General features: G+C 40.8%; 1 protein-coding gene across 1 annotated transcript in view; it reads right to left on the bottom strand.

Annotated features, from left to right (window-relative positions):
- Window positions 1–25,306, bottom strand: part of LOC133411010 (nck-associated protein 5-like) — a 47,672-nt gene that overhangs the window by 10,828 nt on the left and 11,538 nt on the right. Inside the window, 11 exon segments of the mRNA XM_061692796.1 lie at window positions 878–935; window positions 1,567–1,672; window positions 1,879–4,009; window positions 4,011–4,395; window positions 4,484–4,657; window positions 8,317–8,436; window positions 8,523–8,561; window positions 10,107–10,175; window positions 11,456–11,608; window positions 12,505–12,595; window positions 18,826–18,958. Of these exon segments, the coding sequence (XP_061548780.1) occupies window positions 878–935; window positions 1,567–1,672; window positions 1,879–4,009; window positions 4,011–4,395; window positions 4,484–4,657; window positions 8,317–8,436; window positions 8,523–8,561; window positions 10,107–10,175; window positions 11,456–11,608; window positions 12,505–12,595; window positions 18,826–18,854 (3,355 nt within the window). The 5' untranslated portion in view covers window positions 18,855–18,958.

Below are 25,306 nucleotides of genomic sequence, written 5' to 3'. Positions count from 1 at the left end.
ACCTTTTATCACCAGAAACGTTTTAAAAAATGTTTGGGCATGGCTACAACGGTGCCTAATGACACACTTTGGTGTCCGACAGTCACCAATCCCCCACTAAGAACTTGAGCATCAGTGGTTATTCGGCGCAATCGCAACGTGCAGTTGGCTAGCTGGCAAACGCCTACACAATGAAAATACATCTTCCCTTCGAAGAGTCCACTGGCGTGGTCGCTTAGAGTGCCTCGTTGTCTGCCGTGGAAAAGCCCCATGATGACCCGGTGGGATATTTCGTAGACCCCGGAAGCTTTATGTAGATATATTTGCGTGGCTAAAACGTAGTTAAGCCTAGGTATAAGAAAGATGCCAGCCTAAGTAGCATCCATTTTTCGAGGTCATAGTAGTCTTACTTTATTGACATTTGAGGGGGCGTGGTTTCAGCGCATTCAGCAGACACACCCACAGCGTTCGAGACCATTGACAACGGCTTCATTTTTCAGGCTTTTATAGCCATTTTGTATACTTTATTTATCATTCAAATTTGGCAGTGTTGTTAGCAACACTTCTCTGTGGTGTGTGAGATTTACACATTTATTTTCACTTTACAGGGAATTTAAATGCCATATTCTTTCATTATAAAGTAGGTTCCACTTGTCCAAATCTAAAGCACCACCTTAGCACATAAAAAGTTCGTTTAGTTAGTACTTAGTCATGTACAGTATTTTATGACTTACACGTACATTTCATATGTGGTCTTTACTTCTCTCTGCAAACAGTAAAATGGCAAATACAAACAAAGCCTTATTAGCGCTTGAAAGACAATTTTTTTTGGAGTAGCCTTCACTTATTGCTTTTGACACTCCGTCAACGCAATACGTAGAAAAAAAATTAAGCTTACCGATAACTGCATCCTGGAGGGTGGTCTTTATGAGGGCTCCGTTTTCACCGTCAGTTCTCTGGTTCGTCATGTCATTGGTGGGCAGTAGAAATCATTATCATTGGAGCACAATCGAAATGAGGATCATAAGTGCACAATTGAAATCAAAATAATTAATTAATAAAATAGAAATTAGACTCAAAAGTGAACAATGGAAATATGCATAATTTGCATGCAATGAAAATCAGCATCAATGGTGCACAGTGGAAATTGGTGTAATTGGTGGTCAATAGAAATGTGCATTACTGGTGGACCGTAGCAATAAGCATCATTGGTGCATAGCGCAAAGCAGCATCATCAATGCAGAATAGACAATTGTGTCATTGGTGCGCAACATGAATTATAGATGCAAACTATCTTAATTGGTGGGCAATAGAAATTAACTTAATTGTAGTGAAATATAAATTAGCATCACTCGTGCACAATGGAAGTCAGCATAATTGATGAACAATGAAAATCAGCACCATTGGTACGCAATAGAAATTGAGGTCATTGGTGAACAATAGAAATAGCATTGCTCAGTTGTGTTTTGTTGACAAAAAAAAATGACTCCCTCTTCCTTGTTGACAACTGGTTGACATGAACATGGTGTCGTAAGGGGAAGAATACACAGCACCAAGGTAGTGTACATGTGTTGGTGTTTCCTTCACCTGTGCGTCTCCAGTGATGTCATTGTGACCTTGAATTGATATCCCCGGGCAGGGCATTGAGATGCATGCTCGCACTGCATCGTGCGACTCTCTTCTTCCCACAGAGCTGAAACAAAAAGGAATTTCATAAACAAATTACAAGAGTTCCGAGCGGTTATTAAATTATTCTAACAGTCCATCTAAGGCTGAATATATGCTGCATGGTTCAAGAGACATACATTTGCATTTTTATTTCTCAAGTGGCCCAATTGGGATTTGCGTGAAGGTAGCGTAAAGAGAAGAAAACATGGAATCACATGGAATCGGTCTTACCAGTCTTTTCCGTCATTTTTTCTCCTGTCTCTCTTCTTGTCCGTCTTGGTCTGCTTTCCTCCGAGCAGAGCCGTAATCTTTTGATCCCTCTTCTCTTCTTTTGTCTTTGCCGGGTCTGTCTTCTTGCCACTGGGGATGGGAAGCTTACCCTTGCGGAACCCAAACCAGTTGGCTAAGGTGGATCCGGATTTCTGCTTGACTTCACTACTCCTCTCCTGCTCCTGAGACTTGTGCAAGTTCTCCTCAATGCCGAGCATCACCTTCTCCTCGATGGTGGTTATGGTACTCTGCCTCTCTGGTTCTTCACAGACAGGTTCTCCAAAGGCGCTGGAAAATTGTTGCTCGATCTGAAGGCGTCTGGCTTGTTCTCGTTGGACTTTAAGACTCTGTAGTCTTTCGCTAGATGAGCCTAGACACGGAGGAACCGCCAGGCCTTCTTCAATGAGGAAGTTGTTCAGGAGAGATCGGTTCATGGGGCAGTGATAGCTACTGGAGCAGCTCATGCTTCCTGGCAGAATGTCACCCAGGGAGTTTAAGGAGCTCCCTGAGTGCGTTTTTATCTGGGTGCGCACCTTCCCGGACCGGTTGAAGCTGGGTCGGTCCATGTAGCGTGCTCCGAAGCTCTGGCTTCGAGCCTTGGCCCCGTTCATGCCCATGACTGGCTTCAGGGGAGGTCTGGTGGACACGGAGACAGAACGCTTGAAGAGCCAGCCTTCCTCGTCGAAACCCCAGTCCAGCATTGCACCACCATCAGATGTGACTGGAGCACCGCAGGGTTCGGAATCAAGAGAATTACAACGGGTTTCAATCTTCCGCCGGGCAATGCCGCATTCACGCATCATGTGGGGGTCGCAAATGTACGTCTGGTAGGTTTGGATGTTTTTCATGGACGGGTTTGCGTCATCTTTGTTCTGCCGACTGAACACGAGGAATGTACCACTTTCTGGTCCCGAGATTGCCTCGTGAGATCTGGCGTTTGCAGGAAGACACATTTTTACAGCTTTGGACCCGGAACTCTGACAGTTGTGATAATAGACATTGGAATATGTCTGTGACAGGACTTCGGAAAGTTTTGGCTCGCTGATGCTCTGCTGAGATCTTTGTAAGACATTTGGGTTTGGTAACAAAGAGGGTGCAACCATTCCGCTGTGGTATGCAACGGTTCTCTCAACAGGTGATTCTGAACCCTGCGTTTCTGGACTGGGGACAGCCGGCATCCTGGATGAATGGCCATTAAAGACAACTTTGCCTGCTTGATTTTCCGGTGAAAAGTTGGTTTGTTGACCGGACGTAGTCTTTCCGACGGTGGCGCTCTGAGGACGACTCATTCGTCTGGAGTCCGACGCTGTTCTGAGGAGGAGCGAAGTCGTTCGACCAGGCAGAAGTGGGGCTGAAGGAGATATGAGTTCTGAAGAGAACGTGTCTGAGAGCTGCTCCTGGTGTTGTACGTTCTTGCACTCCTCATTGTTGGACAGAATTCTGGCGGATTGCGGCTGTGTTGCTGGAGTCTTTGAGCCTTCATCAACTGCAATAGGTTTGGTCACTGAAGCACTTTTGACAGGCGACGCAAGAGGCGAGCGCTGTTGTACACGCTCCAGAGACTTGCAAGTCGATGCAGGATCCTCATCTGTTTCTGCGTCATGACCCGAAACGTGTAGTTTACCGTGATTGGCCCTTTTGTTTGGACTGGCAGATTTGTGGCCCCGAATGAGGTTTTGATGGAGAGGCGAGTGGATGTGTTTGTGCTGTTCCGGTCCAGCGTCGGCGCTCTTGCTGCGTAGTATGAATGCCTTCCTGGCCGAGTCGCAAAGCTGCGGTTTGGGCTTTAGGTTCCTTGAAATCCCGCCGTCCCCGTGGTGAGAAACCTCTGCCGAAGAGCTGCGTTGCCTGGCTTCACTCACACAGCTCAAAGCTCTGGTGGCAGAATGTCTCACAGCCGGGTTTGCATCCCTTGCTTGGGATTCCAAGTCCATGCGGTCCAGCCGGGATTTACGGTCGCTGGATCGTTCCTGGTTGTTGTTGCTGTCGCTCAACATGTCACTAGAGTTCTCGGTTTCTACTTGTATGTGTTCTTTTAGGCTTTCTTTTTCAAGATTCACTGGTGGTTCTGCTGGGAATATGAAGCTGTCAGAAACAGGTGTTCTCTAAAGATTCTTTTGGGCCGTCATCTGTCTGAACTTCTATTGACGCGTTATCGCTGGATTCCTGACTTTGCGACATATTTGAGTCATTGCTACTTTCATCAGAGTCCACAACGGCAATCCCTCCGTTAACATTTTTATTTGTCTTGGCTGTCATCCCTATCAGGTTACTTTTGATGCCCAGAGAGTAGATACCCTCATTGGAGATCATGCAGTCCTTGCAGTGAGGAATGGACCCGGGAGAGGGTTTCTCTTTTGAGACGCTGGTCTGAAGACGCTTGAGTCCTTTCAGGATGTGGCCTTCCTTCCAGCCGAAGTCTGTCTGATGACCAGATACGGAGCCTACACTCATCCTTTTGTCCCGGCTTGTGGCGCACTACACCACAAGGGATATCGACATCTATTAATCAGTATGTTTACCCACAATCCTTTAGTGTTAGAGAAAGTATAAGAGAGTGACTCACCTGTTTGGAGAGGCCTCGTCCCTCAGCCCATGTGTGCGAGCCGCTAGAGTATTCACTACCAGCACTGGATAAAGACAGATCACTACCACTTCCACTACTACGTGGGCACGTTAGACTCAGGAGACTGGGCCACCTTCCTGCAGCAATACCCACTTTGCCATTCCTTTGGATTTCCTGGAAAGTGAGAAACCATTTTCTTTCAAGGTAATTGCTGAGCCATCTGTCTAGGACTCTAGGACACCTGCTTCCGATTGGGGATCATCATTTTGCGAATTCCCCAGCAGGAGTTCGTCAAGCCATGGAATTTGCAGAAAAAGGTTGTCTAAAAAAAACAAAAAACGGCCAACTTCTTGTTCCTGTTTCGGCATGGTTCCTTAGCCTTTTTGGTGTGCCCTGTTAGGACAGACAAATCCCCCAAATATCATGTTGATTGGTGGAACTGGAGCCCACGGGTGATTTCTTTTCGAACTTTCTGACAAAGTACAAGGCCTGGAATTCACCTCAAATGGGTGTGCTTTAAACAAAAAAGGCAGACTTCCAGTCCAGTTTTGGGCATGGGTTCTAGAGACTTTTTTTGTGTGGCCTGTCTTGGCCTAGTGAGTTTCGTGGGGGATTTGGGGAGGGGTGGTTGTTTTCAGGCACATCCTAATATTAATACACTTTCATAAAATGGTTGGGTTTTCGGGCATATTGAGACCCCCCCCCAATGAGGTGATTTATTTGTAGAAAAAAATAATGGTAAACACATTGAATCCAAGACGACCATCACACTGATTCTGGTGCTCAGGACCAAACTCACACAGTAGCACTACCTGGAAAGAATTAATGAGCTACTGTCACCAGTTTCTCCAATTGAAATTGTGAGGACGTGTCTTTCATAAGGAGATGCAGGAAAAAGTCACAAGAAGCCTTTACAAATGTTAAAAGGGAGTCAGATATTTTGGCAAAAAGGAAACCTTGCTGGGCAAATTCTAGGCATCATACTGTACTTTGTTCGAAGGTTAGAGAGGAAAAATAAAATTGACCCGGACACTAGTGTCACTGATCAACATGACAATGGGTGGACATGTCTATCATAACACGATGTCCAAAAAGTCTCAAGGCCCCCAAAGCTCTCAATGTTCCACATTTAACAGGAAGTCGCCATTTTGTTTTGTGACACAATCATTTTGGGCGAATTCCATGGCTCGTACTAGGGAATTCGTCCAAATTAACCCCAATCAAAAACAGGTACCCTTGACTTGCAATGAGCCACAAAGTCAGCAAAGTTACAGTAATCCAGTGTCATAGGGTGTTGTGAGGGTGGAAACATGCTTGATTTGGCCCAGCGTGAATGTATTCCTCTGACAATCTTGTGTTTATACTTTGCGTTGTGGAACCTCTGTGGGACTAATAAAGGACGATAATTTTTGTTTGTGACTTCACTAGAGACGAATGCTTTTAAAATTCAAGCCTCCGGTGAGAGATGATACAATCACACACAGCTTTCTCGATAGCTGGGGATGTAGCAACAAAGCAAGAAGTTTTTTTTTTCTTTCTTTAATTCAGCCCCTGGAGCCAGTTTCACTCAGCATCATGAAATTGGGGGACATGTTTATCATGAGTGGACCTACGAAAAAGTCTCAAGACATGCCTGACAAGACAGAGGAAGTCAGCCATTTTGGTTTGAAGTTGCTATTTTGGGGTCATTTTGGTCATTTTCAGTCATCCTTCAAAGATATCCTACGCCTAGAGATTTTGGCCAATTGCTACCAAATTTGAACCTCTAATACGAGAAAGATGGACAAAAAACACATTACAAAAAATTTTAGTTTTCGTCATTGCGTGTGGGCCAAGCACAGTAGCGAATTTGCTGACTTGCCATAAAACACAAAGGTCGTATAACTCAGCTGGTGATTAATTTTTTTTTTAAAATCAGCCCACCAAATCCTCTTTCACTTAGCAACATGAAATTTAGTACGTCTATTATGAGATGAGCTACAAAAAAATCTCAAGTAGCTACACCCAAAAACACAGGAAGTCAGCCATTTTGTTTTAAAGGGTTCATTTTACAATAAAACCCCCACTGTTTGTGGGGAATAAGGACTGAGCCCTGCCACATCGCTGACACCACCCCAAAAAGGTATGTACTGTACTATAATTGCTTATAGATGTCACATGACGGTGACAAAACATTACTTTTATCGAAATGAAACTCTTCAATTAAGTTGAACATACTTCCTTGCCACTAAGATCCGACAAAGTAATATTTTTATTGCTTTGGCCTAAACACAAAAATGGTGAATAGGGTGAGTTTTTCAGCAAATAATGAACAAAAGAGAAATACCAATTACCAAATTTTAAAAGACACAGTGACAACACTGAGTAGCAAAACATTTGAGTTTTAGTCATTCTGTCTGGGCAAAGTATGGTAACGAAGTCTAATGACTCAGTAGCCCCCGACACAAGTTTTAGACAATTCAGTCCCAATTTTGCCATTTCCAGGAGTCCTTCAAAGACAAACTTGTCCTAGATATTTTGTGCGGTAGAGCAAGAAAAGAGACGTTGTTTATAACCGCTTTGAGCATCGTTGTGGTAATGCATACAAATGGTCTACAAAGGTCAAACCGCTGTCAAGTCTAAAAGTATGACCTTTGCAGAAAAGGTTAAAGAGGAAAGACAGAATTCCTTGGCCTGCTCGCCTGAGAGCATGCTAAATTACCTGGATAGGCTTTGAAGAATATCTTTGGATCATGCAGCGTAATTAAGCATGTCTTCTCCAAATAATGACATAATTGCCCAAATTTGCACTTCCTGCGTGCATATATTTATAACACCAGCATAATGATGTGGAAAACTGACCAAAAGTAGAGTTAAAATAAAACTACCATTTAAAAAATCTCTGAAGTTGAGCAGGTGGGGAAAAAAAACAAAAAAAATGACTGTAAAGCCCACAAGCCCACGTTGAGTTGGTAAAAATAAGTTGCGCAGGTAAGAAAAAAACTACATTAAAACCAAAAGTAACAGTTAATTAAAACAAAAGTTATAAATGTAACTACGATTCTATGAATCCCGAATGACCCTTCACCGGCTTTGCGGTCAGTCGGGATTAAAAAAAACCCAAAAAACTACAGTATAACGACCCAAAGTTGCACAGGTACAAAAAAAAAAAACCTCTCGAAAATGCACCAAAAGTTGTGCAGGTGAAAATAAGACTACTGTAAAAGCCAAAAAGTTGCACAAGTTAAAGAGACTAAGACCCCCAAAACTTGTGCAAGTTATAATAGACCTCAGTTAACATCCCAAAGGTCGTACAGGTAAAAATAAAACTACAGTATAACCCCCAAAGTTGCGCAAGTACAATTAAAAATGTACAAGCATAATAGCTCCAAACGTTGTGCAGGTTAAAATATATCTTCCGTAAAACCCTAAAAACTGCCCAGGTAAAAATAAGTTTACGGTAAAACACTAAAAGTTGGGTAGGTTAAAAATTAAACTCCCAAAACTTGGGCAGGTTCGAGTAATACTATTGGAATTGAGCCTAAAGTTTTGCAGGTTAAAATAAATTACCACAACAACAACAAAAATAATAATTAAAGTTGCTCAGGTTAAAAATAAGACTAGTGTCAAATCTCCCAAAGTTGGGCAGGTTCAAATAAAAGTACCATTGAAAAAAATCATAATCGTTGCGCAGGTAAAAATACAACTGTTAGAAACAAAAAGGTTGGGCAGATTAAAATAAGACAACCTTAAAACCCCAGCTTTAAAAAAAAAAGCTTAAAAACAAAAGTTGCAGAGTATAAAAGAAGATGAAAAAGTTACTTTGGTTTGTATGAAAAGGCTTCTGCTCCTACCTGGGGTGCAGGACTTTGGGACATACGGACTCGTTGTTGGAACAAGACGCTTAGTAGGCGGTTCTGCTGCTCCAAGTCAAAGACGCGGGTGCGCAGCTTTACACATTCTTCTTTCAAGTCCTACCAAATCCACATAAGTAGAGAACTGAGTGGATGTAGTATACTTAAAGTACTCCAGTGTTAATGTTGAAAATATAAACACATACCTTTTGAGTAAGGAGAGCCTGGACCACCTGGTTGGCTACCTGCATTGAGAAAAAAATTGATAATTAAAGCATCACTCAAAAAGCTTTTCAATTTAACGTTGCCTATTTGTCTAAGATACAGTACATGTTCTGATTGTGGCTCATTTGGACAAATTCCCAAGTAGTATGTCATCAAATAGCGAGCCCTTGAAATTGCCCCAAAATGTTTACGTGGCCGCCTTCCTGTGTATTTTCGGGAATGGTTCCTTGAGACTTTTTCGTAAATCACTTCATGATAGACCTGTCCACCCAATTTCATGTCAATCAGTGAAACTTTTGTCGAGGACGGTGTTTTTTCCAACTTTCTAACCAAGTGCGAGTCCCAGAATTTGTCCAAACTGTCTGATTCAAACCAAAATGGCAGACTTGCTGTTCAATTCTGGGCATTAATCCCTGTGACGTTTCTGGATGTCTTCTTATGATACGGCAGATGTCTATCCAATTTCATGTCAATTAGTGAAACACGTGACAGGGGCTGAGTTTTTTCTAAATGCCCATCGAGCGCTACTGAGTGACTTTTGTGGGGCTATTTTTTGGACCCTTAAGATAGACCCTAATACATAAATAATAGAAAAGCGATTCACAGATCATGAGCTCACACCATCAAGAGATGGCAACAGCATACGAATGAAGCGCCTTTTGGGAGGCCTCAACATGCCCGAAAACTCATCCATTTGCGTGTATTCTGTTGAAACTGGATGTATTTTAAAGATCCAGATCATGAATTTGGGCGCACATGTTCATCATGACTGGATGTACGAAAAAGATACTTGTTAGAAAGTTTGAAAAAATATCAGCCCTGGACATGGGTTTCCCCAATCAACACGAACTTTAGTGGACGTGTTTATCATCTCAGGATGCATGAAAAAGTCTCAGGGACCCATGCCTGATATCAAACAGGAAGTCGGCCATTTTTGTTTGCAGTAGCCATTTAGGGTGAATTCCAGGGCTCATACTTTGTTAGAAAGTTGGGGGGGGGAATCAACCACCCCTTACACAGGTTTCACAGGATTCCTGATTCACAAATAGTCAAAACATTTGGTGGATATGTATATCATAACAGGACACACAAAAAAATCTTAAGGACCCATGCCAACAATCAAACAGGAATTTGGTCCATTTTGGTTTAAAGCAGTCATTTTGGGATTGTATTTTGTTAGAAATTTAGATTTTTTTTTTTTTTTTAAATCAACCTCCGTCACTAGTTTCACTGATTGACATAAAATTGTGTGAATATCATAACAGATGCACGAAAAAGGTTTCAAGGAAACATGCATATAAAATTAAAAAGGAAATCATCAATTCTTGTTTAAAGCACAGCTTCAGGTTTCATATGTTGACAAACTTCGACGAGAGAATTTATCTAAATGAACCCCAATCAAAAGTAGGTATCTTAGATGGATTGTCGAAGCTAAATTGCAGGGTTTTGTTTTTGCCCAGGCCTTCTAATGTGGGAAGAGCATGTGATTAATGTTTGAGGATCACTTTGAGGATAATAGAAGAAAATGACACATTTTCTTTTTCACATTTTCACATATTTCTTACCTCATCCAGACAGCGCTCATATTGCTTTCTCTGGTTGTCGTTTTCCAAGGACAGAGCAGAGTTCTCAGCCTGGAAGCGCCACATGAACAGTTCATCAATAACACTGTATTCAGTATGACCGTGGATGAACTCATAGTAACTATCGTAGTAACACAGTGGATAATTTTGCTCAATACTAGGTTGATCATAATAAGCTCAAAAATGTTTTGGAGGGAAAAATTATTTGGTGAGAATGTTGGCGGAGAGCATAAAAAGGTCACGTCAGCCCGAAGGCTCGCAATCAGAGTATAGAAAAGGTCAGACGCGTGCGAGTTAGGCGTTGGAACCCCAAGTGAAGTGTCGTGTGTTTACTGCAAACACATGACACTGTTGACAGGTGCATCCTAATTCTCTTATTAAATGAGTGATTGGCATTCTAGGCAATGTTAAGTTTAATGAGCCGTCGTGGCGTACAGCCAGGCTGAGACAAGCTCCTGGCAGCTGCTGATAAGTGCCTCAAGAGTCATCACATAAACAGGAAATGTACTGAGTGACTAAAATTATTGTCAGATCTTTTTCTAATTAAATTAGAAGGTTTTAGACTGGGGACAGCATAGTTTTCTAGTGGTTCGTGGTTGGTTATTCCGGCTTCCTCCCACGTTCCAAAAAATATGCATGGTAGGTTAACTAAAGATTCTAAATTGTCCACAGGTGTGAATGTGATTGGCTGGAGACCAGTCTAGAATGTACCGTGCTTCTCTCAATCAAAGGAAGCTGGGATAGGCTCCAGCTCACCAGTCATTCTAATCAGGAAAAGTGCTACAGAAAATGGATGGATGTAGAGTTTTAGACTGACCAAGTCGATCTCTAGACTTAAACCCTCAAGCGCATCGTCTGTACCGCTTATCCTCACTCGGGTCGCGGGCGCGCTGGAGCCTATCCCAGCTACCTTCAGGCGAGAGGCGGGTACACCCTGAACTGGTCGCCAGTCAATCGCAGGGTACATATAAACAAACGACCATTCGCACTCACATTCACACCTATGGGCAATTCAGACCCGAAAGAGCAGCATTCTCAAATTGTGGTACACATAGCACTAGTTGTATGTCAGCTCCCTCTAGTGGTGTGCAAAAGAATCACTGAATTAAAGGTTCAAACTGTTCATAATGTTACAGTGGCTTAAACATCTTTTAATTTGTAATAATACTTTTTTTAAGCAGTACTTTGGTGTAAAATGTTGAGAACCACTGATATAGAGCATGCAGTGACACAAATTTTATTTTTCATCACAGTGGTCACTGTACCTCTGTTTTCCACAGTCTTGACAAATTCAGAAATTAGAAACAGTGGCAAACCACTCTGTCCATTACCTCCAGAGCTTTGAGTCGTTCTAGCAGGGAATTGCTGTTAGAGTTTTCCTCCAGACCACCTCCGGCCTCCAGATACCCCGAAGTTTCCGTTTCTGAAACTGCCGAACCCTCCAGACTGTCCTGCTGCTTCCACATTTCCTCCAAGAGTTTGTCCTGGAATGCAATGAAAACAAAACAAACACACACTGGGGTTAACCAAGAGTTCTTCAACTTAACGTCATTATCATTACAATTACTTTGTATCGGTCCGTTGTGGTGAAGAAGAATTTATCTCGATTTACCGTTCGATCTACGTTCCTACCGATGGTCACGAGATCCCGGATACAAGCAGCCGAAATGAGCTTCCTCCGCAGGATGTCCGGGCTCTCCCTTAGAGATAGGGTGAGAAGCTCGGTCATCCGGGAGGATCTCGGAGTAGAGCCTCTGTTCCTCTACATTGAGAGGAGCCAGATGAGGTGGCTGGGGCATCTGATTCGGATGGCTCCCGAACACCTCCCACGTGAGGTGTTCCGGGGACGTCCCACCGGGAGGAGACCCCGGGGACGACCCAGGACACGCTGGAGAGACTACATCTCTCGCCTGGCCTGGAAACGCCGCCTCGGGATCCCCCCGGAAGATCTGGATGAATTGGCTGGGGAGAGGGAAGTTTGGGAGTCCCTGCTAAAGCTACAGCCCCCGCGACCTGACCTCGGATAAGCGGTAGAAAATGGATGGATGGATGGATCATTACAATAACAGTGGACCCCCGCATACTTGTGGTTTGGCACCCAAAGATTAATCTATTCACTGATTTTTTTTCCCCCATTATTTTATTTTTATTAGTTTTATTTTATTATTATTTGTTTCTTTTTTGAGGGGGTGGGGGGGGGGGTGGCGGGGACCAACCCAAATAATGCTTATTGGTCATTTATCCCCACTTATTGAAGAATTTTTGGGGTTTTAAAACAAAAATAAAATAAAATACAAATTCAATGTAATGATAATGGTCGGTCCAGCCAGGTCCCGATTCCTAGCGAATAGCTGTATATTCAATTTTAGTTCTTTTGTACCTTGTATGCTTTCATGAGGTCCAGTGGGTCGACCTTGGGGCCATCCAATGAGTCCTGGTTCTGGAGTAGGGTTTGCACAGTCTCCTCCATCCTGAATTTTGGCAGGAAAAGAAGAAAACTCGTAAAAAGTAAGGCCCTATAATTTTGCTTATTACCAGTGCTGTTAATTTGCCGCTTCTATGGCATAAACCTGACACTGGGTGGTGGTCTAAGTAGAGGGGTTCTCAAACTTTTTGGCTATCCAAGGACCTCGTCATAATCCTAACACCAATTAAACATGTCTGCATGTGTACACCTTAATGCCAAAGGAAGTAAAAGTTTTTGGGAAGAAAAAAAAAAGCAATATTATAACAAAAAATTCATTTTCATTTATTTTTTAAATGAAGGTGTAAGGTTATGAGAAGGAAGTCATATTTTTTTTTAAAAAAGTCATAACCTTAACAACAACGAATTTATCGGGATAAAAAGACAAATTTATGAGAATAAAGTCATACAGTATAACAAGTGAATATCAAATACGACTATTCATTAAATATTATTTATTTTATTCCGGGAAAGACGTGTTTACTCAATAAATCTAGGACTATATTCTTGAAAAAAAAAATCCTCCTTTTGTTCTTCAAAATATGTCCTTATTCCTGTAATAACACACATTTTGGCTCAACGCCCCCCCCCCCCCCCCCCCCCAAAAAAAAAAAAAAGACTATTCATGCATGGGTGTCACATGCTTCACAATCACAACAGCGCTTTTAATTGGCCCAAAGCTGCAGTAATAATGATGATAATAATAATCATCATCATCATAGATGGAACTTCCATCCATCCATTTTCTGAGCGGCTTCTCCTCACTAGGGTTGCGGGTGTGCTGGAGCCTATCCCAGCTGTCATCGGGCAGGAGGTGGGGTACACCCTGAACTGGTTGCCAGCCAATCGCAGGGCACATACAAACAAACGACCATTCGCACTCACAGTCACACCTACGGGCAATTTAGAGTCCCCAATTCATGCATGTGTTTGGGATGTGGGAGGAAACCGGAGTGCCCGGAGAAAACCCACGCAGGCACGGGGAGAACATGCAAACTCCACACTGGTGGGGCCGGGGATTGAACCTGGGTCCTCAGAACTGTGAGGCTGACGCTCTAACCAGTCGTCCACCGTGCCGCCTAGATGGAACTTATATCACAATTTTCAAGATACTCAGTCGCTTTACACAAAATAAATACACTGATGAGTGACTAGGGTATTAGGGAGGAGTAATTGGTTTATTATGTTTCTTTTATTGGCACACATAATTAGGTACTGCCCTTCTTAAAAAGATACAATAATTTATTACAAATTACTTTGCGGACCCCCCCAAGTTACAGCTTGCGGACCCACTGCTCTCATATATTAGTTCAGCACAATATGTGGACAAAAATTCCCTTAAAGCAATAAAAAGAAGCATATTGTGGAAGGTTAATGGCTACTGACAGACACACATTACAGACTGTGATACAGTGTACCACTAAGTTATCATACAGTGAATTGTATAATTAATCATCTCTTTCCTGCCAACTGGACTTTATAATGATGTTTGACTGATAAACAAGTTGATGTGAAAAGGGGATTATTCACTTGGGAAGAACAACTTCACACATCACTACACAGTTTTGAGTGTGTGCAAAATTATTATGATTGGATTATCTGCCCTTGACATGACCGGAAGATATACAAAGCCTACTAAAAGGATTAGAACAGAGAGGCCTAATATTTTATTTTTGCTCAGTGATGTCAAACATACCCTACGCAGGCCAAAGCCGGCACTCAAGAGAGAGGTTCAATCCAGTAATGACACTTGTTCGGATGGATTTTTGTTCATACCCTATGATTATCTGAAGTTAATCAGACACAGCCACTACCATATTGTCACATTGGGACAGAGGGGAAACATGCAACATTAGTTGGGTTTAGGGTCATTGACCCCAAAAGGGAGGAATATATGGTAGAATGAACTAAGGTGAGGTTATCTTTATGAAACATTAAGAATAATATCAATAAATATCAAAATTTTCTTCATGTACTTGTATTTTTTTGCATTAAGACAAAGGGGAAAAACACCACTTTATGGTTCATAATACCTATGCTATGATTTTAATGGTAGACTGTATGTGGAACGCCGGCGCGTTGGACGACTGGTTAGCACATCTGCCTCACAGTTCTGGGGACTGGGGTTCAAATCCCGGCCCTGCCTGTGTGGAGTTTGTATGTTCTCCCCGTGCCTGGGTGGGTTTTCTCCGGGCACTCTGGTTTCCTCCCACATCCTAAAAACATGCATGGTAGGTTGATTGAAGACTCTAAATTGCCCATAGGTGTGAATGTGACTGTGCATGGTTGTTTGTTTTTATGTGCCCTGCGATTGGCTGGCGACTGGTTCGGGGTGTACCCTGCCTCCCGCCCAAAGGTAGCTGGGATTGGCTCCAGCAGCCTGGGACCCTAGTGAGGAGAAGCGGTAAAGAAGATGGATGGATGGATGTATGTGGAACTTCAATTTGTTTGATACCGTTGCTAAGCATGTATTGAATTTTTTTAAACAAGAGACTAAAGGAAGTAACCCCTCCAAAACCCACTGAAACAACAAAGGTGTTCATTAGAGGCGAGACGCCAAAGGTTTTAGACTGGCCAAGTCAAATATCCAGACTTTAACACTATAGAGCATGAGCTTTACTTGCTAAATGGATACAGAATAAAGTAGCTCCCCTCTATTTTAATCTCAAACCCAGTCAAGAGCAAAACTAAAGGAAATTGCTTCACTGTTTCAATACTTTTGAAGTGTTTGAGACACATAAGGACAAATAAAGCCACAGGCTGTATAGTTTAATTCCAAACAAATGAAGTCCCCTTGTAAAGGTCCACTAGATTGCAGCCTTATAAAACCTTCCTGAAAGTTTGTGTCTCTCCCTGCAGCTTGGCTGAGGGCTAAAGTGGCTGTCGAGCAAAGGAAAATTTGCTGTTTTGACTCCTGGTGATCCCCAGAACTGTCGAAGTAATAAAGATACTCAACGCCGCATTGCTCCTGATGCTGTGTCATCATTGAATAGACCATTGTGCGATGACAAGAAACATCTTCTTAAAGGTACAGGTAGGTAGAAAAAATTTAATTTGTTAGACATGTATATCAAGACAAGATGCACAAAAAAGTCTCAAATAAACATGCCCGAAAAATACGCAGGAATTCAATTTCATGAGACCATTCCAGGGGTTCTTCAAAGATGAATTCATCCCAAAGATTTTGTCTGGTTTATCAGCTTGAATTGTATTTTTTTCTGCAGATTTCACAGTCCTTAGTCCAGCACACAACTCACCAATTTGCGTACCTTCAACACACCTTTAATTTGCGATGGTGCTTATTTCTCAACAAAGGTCGTTTATGGCCTTACAGGATGCTGATGACACAAATGCTGCCATCAGGTCATTGGACAAACACAAATACAGGAGTTATTTTCATTGGGAACATTTGCAAGCCTTTGATATTTTGTTTTGGAATGTTTTAGCGCTACAGTTGCTTTGTCAATAATAAAATATGTGGCCCAGAAGGATCCTCCAGAGCTTCACCAGCATGATTTCTGGAGTCCTGAGGGGCCCGTGTGTTTTTAGGCATAACAAGACTAATGAGAAGTTGCATGTACAAACCCGAATTCCAGTTAAGTTGGGACATTGTATAAAACAGAATACAATGATTTGTGAATCCTTTTCAACCTATATTCAATTGAAAACACTATAAAGACAAGATATTTAATGTTCAAACTGATTATCATTATTGTTTTTTGTTGCTAATCTCTCATTTTGAATTTGATACCTGCAACATGTTCAAACAAAGCTGTGGCAGTGGTAACAAAGACTGGGAAAGTTGAGGAATTCTCAAAAAACACCTGTTTGGAATATTCCACAAGTGAACAGGTTAATTGGAAACAGGTGAGTGTCATGATTGGGTATAAAAGCAACATCTCCGAGAGGCTCAGTTGTTCACAAGCAAGGATGGGGTGAAGTTTACCACTTTGTTAACAACTACATGAGCAAATAGTCCAACCGTTTAAGAACAATGTTTGTCAACTTACAATTGCAAGGAATTTGGGATTTCATCATCTATACTCCATATCATCATCAAAAGATTCAGAGAATTTGCAGAAATCTCTACACGTAAGCTACAATGCCGAAAAAAAAATATTGAATGCATGTGACCTTCGATCCCTCAGACGGCACTGCATTAAAAACCGGCATCATTTTGTAAAGGATATTCCCAGGTGGGCTCAGGAACAGTTCAGAAAACCACTGTCAGTTAACACAGTTTGTCGGTACATCTATATATTCAAGTTAAAACTATAACATGCAAAATAAAAGCCATATATCAACAACACTCAGAAACACCGCCGGCTTCTCTGGGTCTGAGGAGACAAAGTGAAAAGTGTGCTGTAGTCTGACGAGTCCACATTTCAAATTGTTTTTGGAAATCATGACCGTCAAGTCCTCTGGGCCAAAGAGGAAAAGGACCATCCGGATTGTTATCAGTGCAAAGTTCAAAAGCCAGCATCTGTGATGGTATTGGGTAGTGTTAGTGCCCATGGCATGGGTAGCTTGCACGTCTGTGAAGACACCATTAATGCTAAATTGTACATGCAGGTTTTGGAACAAAATATAGTATGCTGCCATCCAAGCAACATCCTTGTCAGGGACGTCCCTGCTTATTTCAGCAAGACAATGCAAAGCCACACTCTGCACGTGTTACAACAGCGTGGCTTCGTAGTAGAAGAGTGTGAGTACTACACTGGCCTGCCAGCAGCCTAGACCTGTTCCAAAAATTCCACCTACAAAGCTTCAACAATTAGTGCCATCAGTTCCCAAACATTAATTGAGTGTTGTTAAAAGGAAAGGTGATGTAACACAGTGGAAAACAGGCACCTGTCCCAGCTTTTGTTTGGAATGTGTTGCAGGCATTAAATTCAAATGAGTGAATATTTGCACAAAAAACAAGTTTATCAGTTTGAATATTAAATAGCTTGTCTTTGTAGCGTATTCAATTGAAAAGGATTTGCAAATCATTATATTCTTTATTATTATTATTATATTTACCTTTTACCCAACTATCCCAACTGCGCTGGAACTGGGGTTTGTTTCAGAAAACCAACCCAAACATTTGATGTAATAATTAGTAGACATACCATTCCACTATTTTCTTTTTAAAGTAGAAAGGTGATTCTCCCTTTTGTAACTCGATCAATTTGCCAACTCATTTTCCGAAGTGTTGGGTCAGTGACTGAAATACACTTTTCATATTCTTATTCCACAGATCATCGTGGACCTCATCTCACACCTGGCTGAGCATATTCAGAGATGGTCGAAGTTCATCGTAGTAGCCTGTCCACACCCCAAGAGTTGGCCTGCTTGCTTATTATTCCCCTTCATCACACAGACAGGAACTCAATACCACAGTCAAAGTCAATGCAGAAGTTTAAAAAGTTTATATTGCATGACAGTACTATTTAGAGTGTCTTTCAAATACATCTGGACTTGTGGTGAACGTTCTCATTAATTAATGATTTTTGGGGGGGTCATTATCTTCATATGGAGTGATCCACCAAAACCAAGACATCATTGTATGGTGCCCATCTCAAATACAGCTATGTCAAATGACATTCATTTGTCATTAAAATAGTTCTACTGCCTCACATAATGTTACTATCAAATGTTCATCAATGTGGGAGATTATATGTGTGATTTATTAAGGTGTCATTATGACAATGACATTGCTTCATCTTACCTATTTTTACACCTTTTTAAACGCAAGAGTTCTGTGATCAATTCATTCAAGGCTCTACTGTTAATCTTCAAATAGAAGACAGAATAAACTGGTGTGTATTTTTAGAAACAGATTTGCATTTGAAGAACGAGACAAAAGCAGAATTAAAGCTGCAAGCAGCAATGAATGCGCCCTCGCAATCCTGTTTTCATGACGAATCCTCAATATGATCATCACATTTTGACACATTACACAAGACGAAGGCAAAACAACTTTGCAATGTATCGTTGCACATCTGTCTAGAATACCTGCGTCATATAGGGCTCATTTGGGCAAACTACCTTGGTCTGAGTTTGTCAAGCCCTGGAATTTGCGTCAAATGGCTGCACTTCAAACCAGAATTGCCAACTTTCCGTTCAATTGGTGCCAGAGTTCTTGAGAATTTTCTGTGCGTTTTGATGTAATGATAGACATGTCCACCCAGTTTCATGTCAAATAGTGAAATTGATATCCTGGGCTGATTTTATTTTTTTCAGATGTGGCTTTACCTGGAGAAGTGCTGCTGCAGTGTCACCATCTGCTGGGCCCTCCACCACAAAGTTGGCCTGCTTTCCTTTCCTCCTCACACAGATGTTGCTTCTCCTCCAGGTACTGAGTACTACTGAGGATCAGGATCAGTGGCTGCAGGGTACAGGCATAAACACTTTGCATGTTGTTGTTGTTTTTCATGGCGCAGATTTTAATTGCGCTGAGAATTGCAGAGGACGTGAAGTACATCTGTTTTCTTCCCATAGCCCTCTTTATGCCTCTATAGTGAAGTTTGTCTTTATTTTTAATGGAATTAAATCAGAGATAAATGATGCGAACATTCTTTCTCCATGTGCTACCTTTAAGTGCATGCATGGTCTTGGGATATCATGGATAGTAAACAGTATGTCCATTTAGTCAATAATAATGAGTCATCCTTATTTTATTTCCGCTTTTGTCATCTTTTAGAAGTTTGTATTTGTTGTTTTTCCTTTAATTTCTGAACCCTCTTGCTGTATAACATGAAGATTAAACATCCTTCATGCATTTCTGTATTATGGAATGTATGAAATACAATGGAAAACAGCGTGTGTAATATTTGTAAGGAAAGACATTCTAAAGATTTGACATTTCTGTGCTCCTTTTAGCTCCCTTGTGCTCACAAGTATCCTGGTGAAAATTAATGTATTTTAGGAGTCCTGGACACGACCTCCCCCTAAAACTCCTGAAGTTGCACCCCCTTGGAAAGTTAGAAAACAAAACAGCCATGGACACCAGTTTTACAGATCAATGGGAAATTTGGTGGACGGGTCTATCATAACAGGACACATGAAAAAGTCTCATGGACCAATGCCGGAAATTAAACAGGAAGTCAGCCATTTTGGTTTGAAGCAGAGATTTTAGGCAAAACCAGGCCTCAAACTTAGAAAGTTACTGTAGAAAAGAATATCAGCCCCCGAAATCAGTTTTGCCCATCAACACGAAATTGGGTGGACATGTTTATCATTTTCGTTTAAAGCAGCCATTTTGGCAGAAGTCCAGGCCTCAAACTTTTTTAGGAAGTATTTAATAAAATCAGCCCCCAACATCAGTTTCGCCCATCAAAACAAAATTGGGTGGACATGTCTATCATAAGAGGACGCATGAAAAAGTCTCAAGGACCCATCCCTGAAATTGAACAGGAAGTCAGTCATTTTGGTTTAAAGTGCAGCTATTTTGGGCGAAATCCTGATCATCACTGCTCTCGGTTTTATTTATAATTATTCTTGCTATTATTCTCATTTAAAAATACAATGTATTAAAAGCTAATCATATGCTCCGATGGATGCATTGATGTGGATAAACCATCAGAAATGTCCATTAACGTGATAATAGTTCCTTCCCTCTGAAATAATCTGGGTCAACTGTGGTGCCACTTGCGCCTCTGGCCACTACTGACTCACTGTAACACGTTTACACACTGATGCGCCCAAACTAAAGATACACAAAACATGTACTACTCCCACTAAAGTCAACAAGACACAAATAACAAAGAATGACAAATGGCAATCAGTACTTTTGGAGAGAAATGAACCCAAGGAGGTTTACATATGAAGAATGAAAGTAGTTATGGAGTTGCTGCTGAAGAATATAATATTGATAAGCACTGCCATCCAGTGGTGGTTAACGGAAACAGTCACATAGGGAACTGACAAAACATTTTATGCGGCACTTATTGCTAGGTTTTAAGTAATTTTATTTCAATGAACCATCCTGTTAAATTGGCCACCCCCCCCCCCCCCTTTGTTGCACCAGGAATTTCCATGTGTCAGTGGGACCCAACACATGTTTAACCGTCAATAAATGAATACAAAGAAACCAAAATATGAACACACAGCAAAACCATTACCTACTATTCAGTCAATATGTAGTGCATTATGTTTTGTGAGCATTAGAAAATCCCAATACTGTATATTGAACACGTCTGGTATGTTACAGGTCAAAGTGACCTGTGCTAATTTATTGATTTATTTTTCAATTCAAGAAAAATCTGCTGCTGGCCAAGTAGTTCTCTTTTTATTATAAATTTCACAAATATTTATTAATCTACATTTTATAAGTGACACAATGGGCTAAAGTAGGCGGAGAAATTGCTGAGGTTTTTTTTCTTTCTAATAAAACACATGCTCCATTAACATTTTGGTATGCCAAAGAAAAACACAAGTGTTTATATACAATGCAAGGGTATTTTCAAGTTCATATATTACATTTAAAAAAATGTAATATCTAGATTTCAATGCTGTTGCATTTCTAAATGTAACACATGAAACACTGTACAAGTAAAAAATGTTCGCATGTGAAACGTTAATGATGATCTTGTGATCTGTAAATGTGTCCAGTAGATGGAGTTGTGCATTCATTTACAGCTGGTAATCTTGTATCATCCCAATTTGTCAAGTGCCACCATATTAAATTTTAATTATTCTCTCCCCATCTCTCTCTCTCTCTCTTTCTCTTGGGGTATGCTAATAATAATTAAAACAATTAAAGCCATGCTCTCGTACCTTCCTTTAAATAGTGAATCCTCAAAATGATCATCAAACTATGACATATGTTGTAGGGTAGGTTAAAAAAAATATATATATTTTTTTTAATTTGCAATTTGGTGTTGCTCATCTGTCGAGGATACCTGCTTCCAATTGGGGCTCACTTGCTCTAGTCGGAGTTTGTTAAAGTATAAGCCCTGGAATTTGCTCAAAATAGCTGCGGTTCTAATCAAAATGGCCGACGACTTCCTGTTCAATTTCAGGCATCGGTCCATAAGTGTTTTTCATGCTTCCTGTAATGATAGACACATCCACCAAATTTCATGCCAATCAGTGACTTTTTAATACTTTCTGGACCCTTAAAATAAATACATTTTCACTGGGAAACAAGTGCTTGCAAAAATGTATTTTTAGTTTTTTAGGCATGTTGAAGCCCCCCAACAGGCGAAGAATAATAAAAACAGAGCTTCCAAAGAGAGCTTTTGTACTGCCCGTTGCCCTAAAAATGTGAATAGCTTCAGGTGTATATGTCACATGTGAGTCACTACCAGTGACTGTTACCTAGGAAATTGCGCCTCTGCTGACCTACAAATTATTTCAGGACATTTGCAGACTTGTCTGGGGCAGAGAACCGTTATAAAGATTTTGTAGGTGCATTTCCAAATGGTTTACAATCGTAAATCGTAAAAGTGTGGTTGCTGTGCAGCAATGACGATAAGTTCCACCTTTGTCCTCATTTAAAATGTTACCAAAAGCCTGAAGCAATCAACTGTATGACACACTCATACACGACCTACAAGATATTCATGACCGGTCGGCCTATGTTAACGGGCTCCGCCGTAAACAAATACAGTGCAGCTCAGCCTCTGGCTCACGAACATCATGGCTCGCGATATGCTTTTGGCGATATGTCAGACTTATTCACTTCTAACTGGGAATGAACACTCAAATAGCAAGAATATACTGGAGATGAAAATTGAAAAGAATCAACGTAACTTGATACGTTACCGTCGCGGACAATGTCACCATGTCTTAGCAATTTCAATGTCATCTTAAGATTGTCAGTTTGCATATGTTGTCTTAAAAGTGCATTACAAATGTTCTCGTTAATTTCCTTTAAACACCAATTAATAATGTCAACCATTCAACAATGTCCCTGTGTCTCATCAATTTCACAACCATTTCAAACTTGTCATTTTCATTTAACAGTGCATTTGATAAGCATTAAGCATAACTTCATTTAGCAAGGTCATCCATTTAACAATGCCATCATGTGCAATGTTAATGTAACGTCACAATTTTATTTTACAACGTCACCATGTCCAATTTCAACATTAAGGCCAACTTTACCATGTCTTATCAATTTCAACATAATTTCAAATGTGTCCGTGTTTGTAGTTATAGTGTGTTAATAGAAATTCACGGTCACCCATTTAACAACGTCACCCTGCCTTTCAATTTAAACTTGTCAAATTTCATTGGACAACACAATTAACGATAATTTCATTTAACAATGTCACCACCATGTCCAATTTCAAAATCATTTCAAACTAGCCAATTTCAATGCATATAACAATAATTCCCTTTATTAATGTCACCCTTTACAAAAGGTCCTCCATTGCGCTTTGAAGACAATTATGTCAATCCTCTGAAAACTAAATCTATTTTTCGACCCCGTAATGTCATGTTCAAAACAAAGGGAAAACACTGGTAAAAATGGCTTTGCCAAAACAGCAAAGATACTGTGAAACGTCATTGACCATCGCTTGTCTCCTTTTAGGCACGTTATCGTTCTATCATGGCACAATAAAGCCTTCCCGCATTGTGGCGTTTGCACTATAAGGGCAACGCGTGCTCGTTCCACCAGCTTCACTGGGACAAGCTGGGACATTCATGCTGCTTAACAATCGCCACACAAACAAAGCCAGCGCGTGCTGACTTTGGGGACGAGGAAAGGGGTCCAGTGTAAATAGTGTAATTATATGTCTTCCTTTCAGCTGGGAGGGGAGGGAAATTGGTGCAATCAAAGCAGCAATTGAGCCTCTGGGGTGGACGTTGGAATGAATTAGGACGAGGCCTCCAGGGTATTGAGAACACGCATGCAAGCACTCACTTTGACACTTTGACATGCAGTCGCATTGGCATTTACAGAAAATTTACATCTAATTGCTTACACCTCCACTATTTTGGAATTTGTAACTGTGTCTTAACTTGTCAGTTTTGGGAGTTATCTTGTCCTAAAGGTAAATTAGAAAAGCTCTTGCTAATTACCATTAAACATCATTTGACAATGTCACCACCATATGCAATGTCAACATTATTTCCATCTTGGCAATTTTTGTAGTAATCTCATCATCTATGTACAATATATTACAAATGCTCTAGGTAATTGACGTTCAAAACCATTTAACAATGTCACCAATTCAACAATGTCCACTTCCACTATTTTGTCATTTGACAATGTTACCCTGTCATTTCAAGTCAAGTTTATTTGTACAGCCCTTAATCACAAAGAGTCTCAAAGGGCTTCACAGGCCCACAGATGGAAAAGATTGACGACATCCCCTAATCCTAACCCCCCAATTGGGAAAGGAAACACTCAAAACCCCATTTGGGAAGAAAATACATCTTGAGAAGGGACTGCAGATGGGGTCGGAGATGGGGATGTTTCCATTTCAATGTCTTACAAATGTGTCAGTTTTTGTAGTTATCTTGTCTTAAAAGTACATTTGAAATGCTCTACTACCATTTAACAATGTCACCATATCCATTGTCAACATTTCAAACTTGTCAATTTTTGTAGTAATCCGGTCCTCAACGTATATTAAAAATGTAATCGGCATTAAAATGTAACCAATTCAACAATGTCCACTCCCATCTACTACAACTATTTTGTCATTTAACAATGTCACTGTTCCGTCTCAATTTCAGCATCATTCAACATGTCAATTTCAAATAACATGGATTTAACAATGTAGTTTCATTTGATGACATTTAAAAATGTCATCATGTCTGATCAATTTCAAACTTGTCCATTTATTTGAAAAATAATTTCATTGAACAACTTTATAAAAAAAAGATCCACCTGTTTAACAATGTCACAGTTTTAAAAATGTCACCATGTCTTCAGCCAATTTCACCATAATTTCAAATGTGTCAATTTCATATAAAAATTTATTTAACAGGCAGCACGGTTGACAAGTGGTTAACACATCTGCATCACAGTTCTGGGGACCTGGGTTGAAAACCGACCTCGCCTGTGTGGAGTTTGCATGTTCTCCCCGTGCCTGCGTAGGTTTTCTCCGGGTACTCTTTCCTCCCACATAACCAAAACATGCATGGTAGGTTAATTGAACACTCTAAATTGTCCATAGATGTGAACGTGAGTGCGAATGATTGTTTGTTTGTATGTGCGCTGTGATTGGCTGGTGACCAGTTCAGGGTGTACCCCGCCTATCGCCCCGAGTCAGCTGGGATAGGCTCCAGAACACCCGCAACCCTGGTGAGGATAAGCGGTTTGCAAAATGGATGCATGGATTTATTTAACATTCACTGTCTTTTAACAGCTTTTTTTAACATTCAATTCAACAATTTCACCATGTCTTATCAATTTCATTACAATTTCAAACTTGTCCGCTTTTGTAGTTATGTTGTCCTGAAAGTGCATTACAATTTTTCTTACTAATTGCTATTAAACACCATTCAACATTACCTATGCGTACATTTAACAACTTCCTTTAACCATATCACCCATTTAAAAATGTCACCATGTCTTGTCAATTTCAACATCATTCATTATATAGGCAATTTCTGAGTGCATGATTCATTTTGGTAAAAATATGACTATCGTGTCTATGAAAGCTGGACATTTTGAAGTTCTCTTCTTCACTTCCATAAATACTTCTTTTTTTCCCTGGAGATATTTTTAGCTGTTTTTGAACATGGTTGATGTTGCAAAGGTTGTTAGCCCGCTGAG

Source organism: Phycodurus eques, chromosome 12, assembly GCF_024500275.1.
Source record: "Phycodurus eques isolate BA_2022a chromosome 12, UOR_Pequ_1.1, whole genome shotgun sequence".
NCBI lineage: Eukaryota > Metazoa > Chordata > Actinopteri > Syngnathiformes > Syngnathidae > Phycodurus > Phycodurus eques.
The sequence above is the reverse complement of the archived record's forward strand: the minus strand, read 5'-3'. Positions and strand labels throughout refer to the sequence as shown.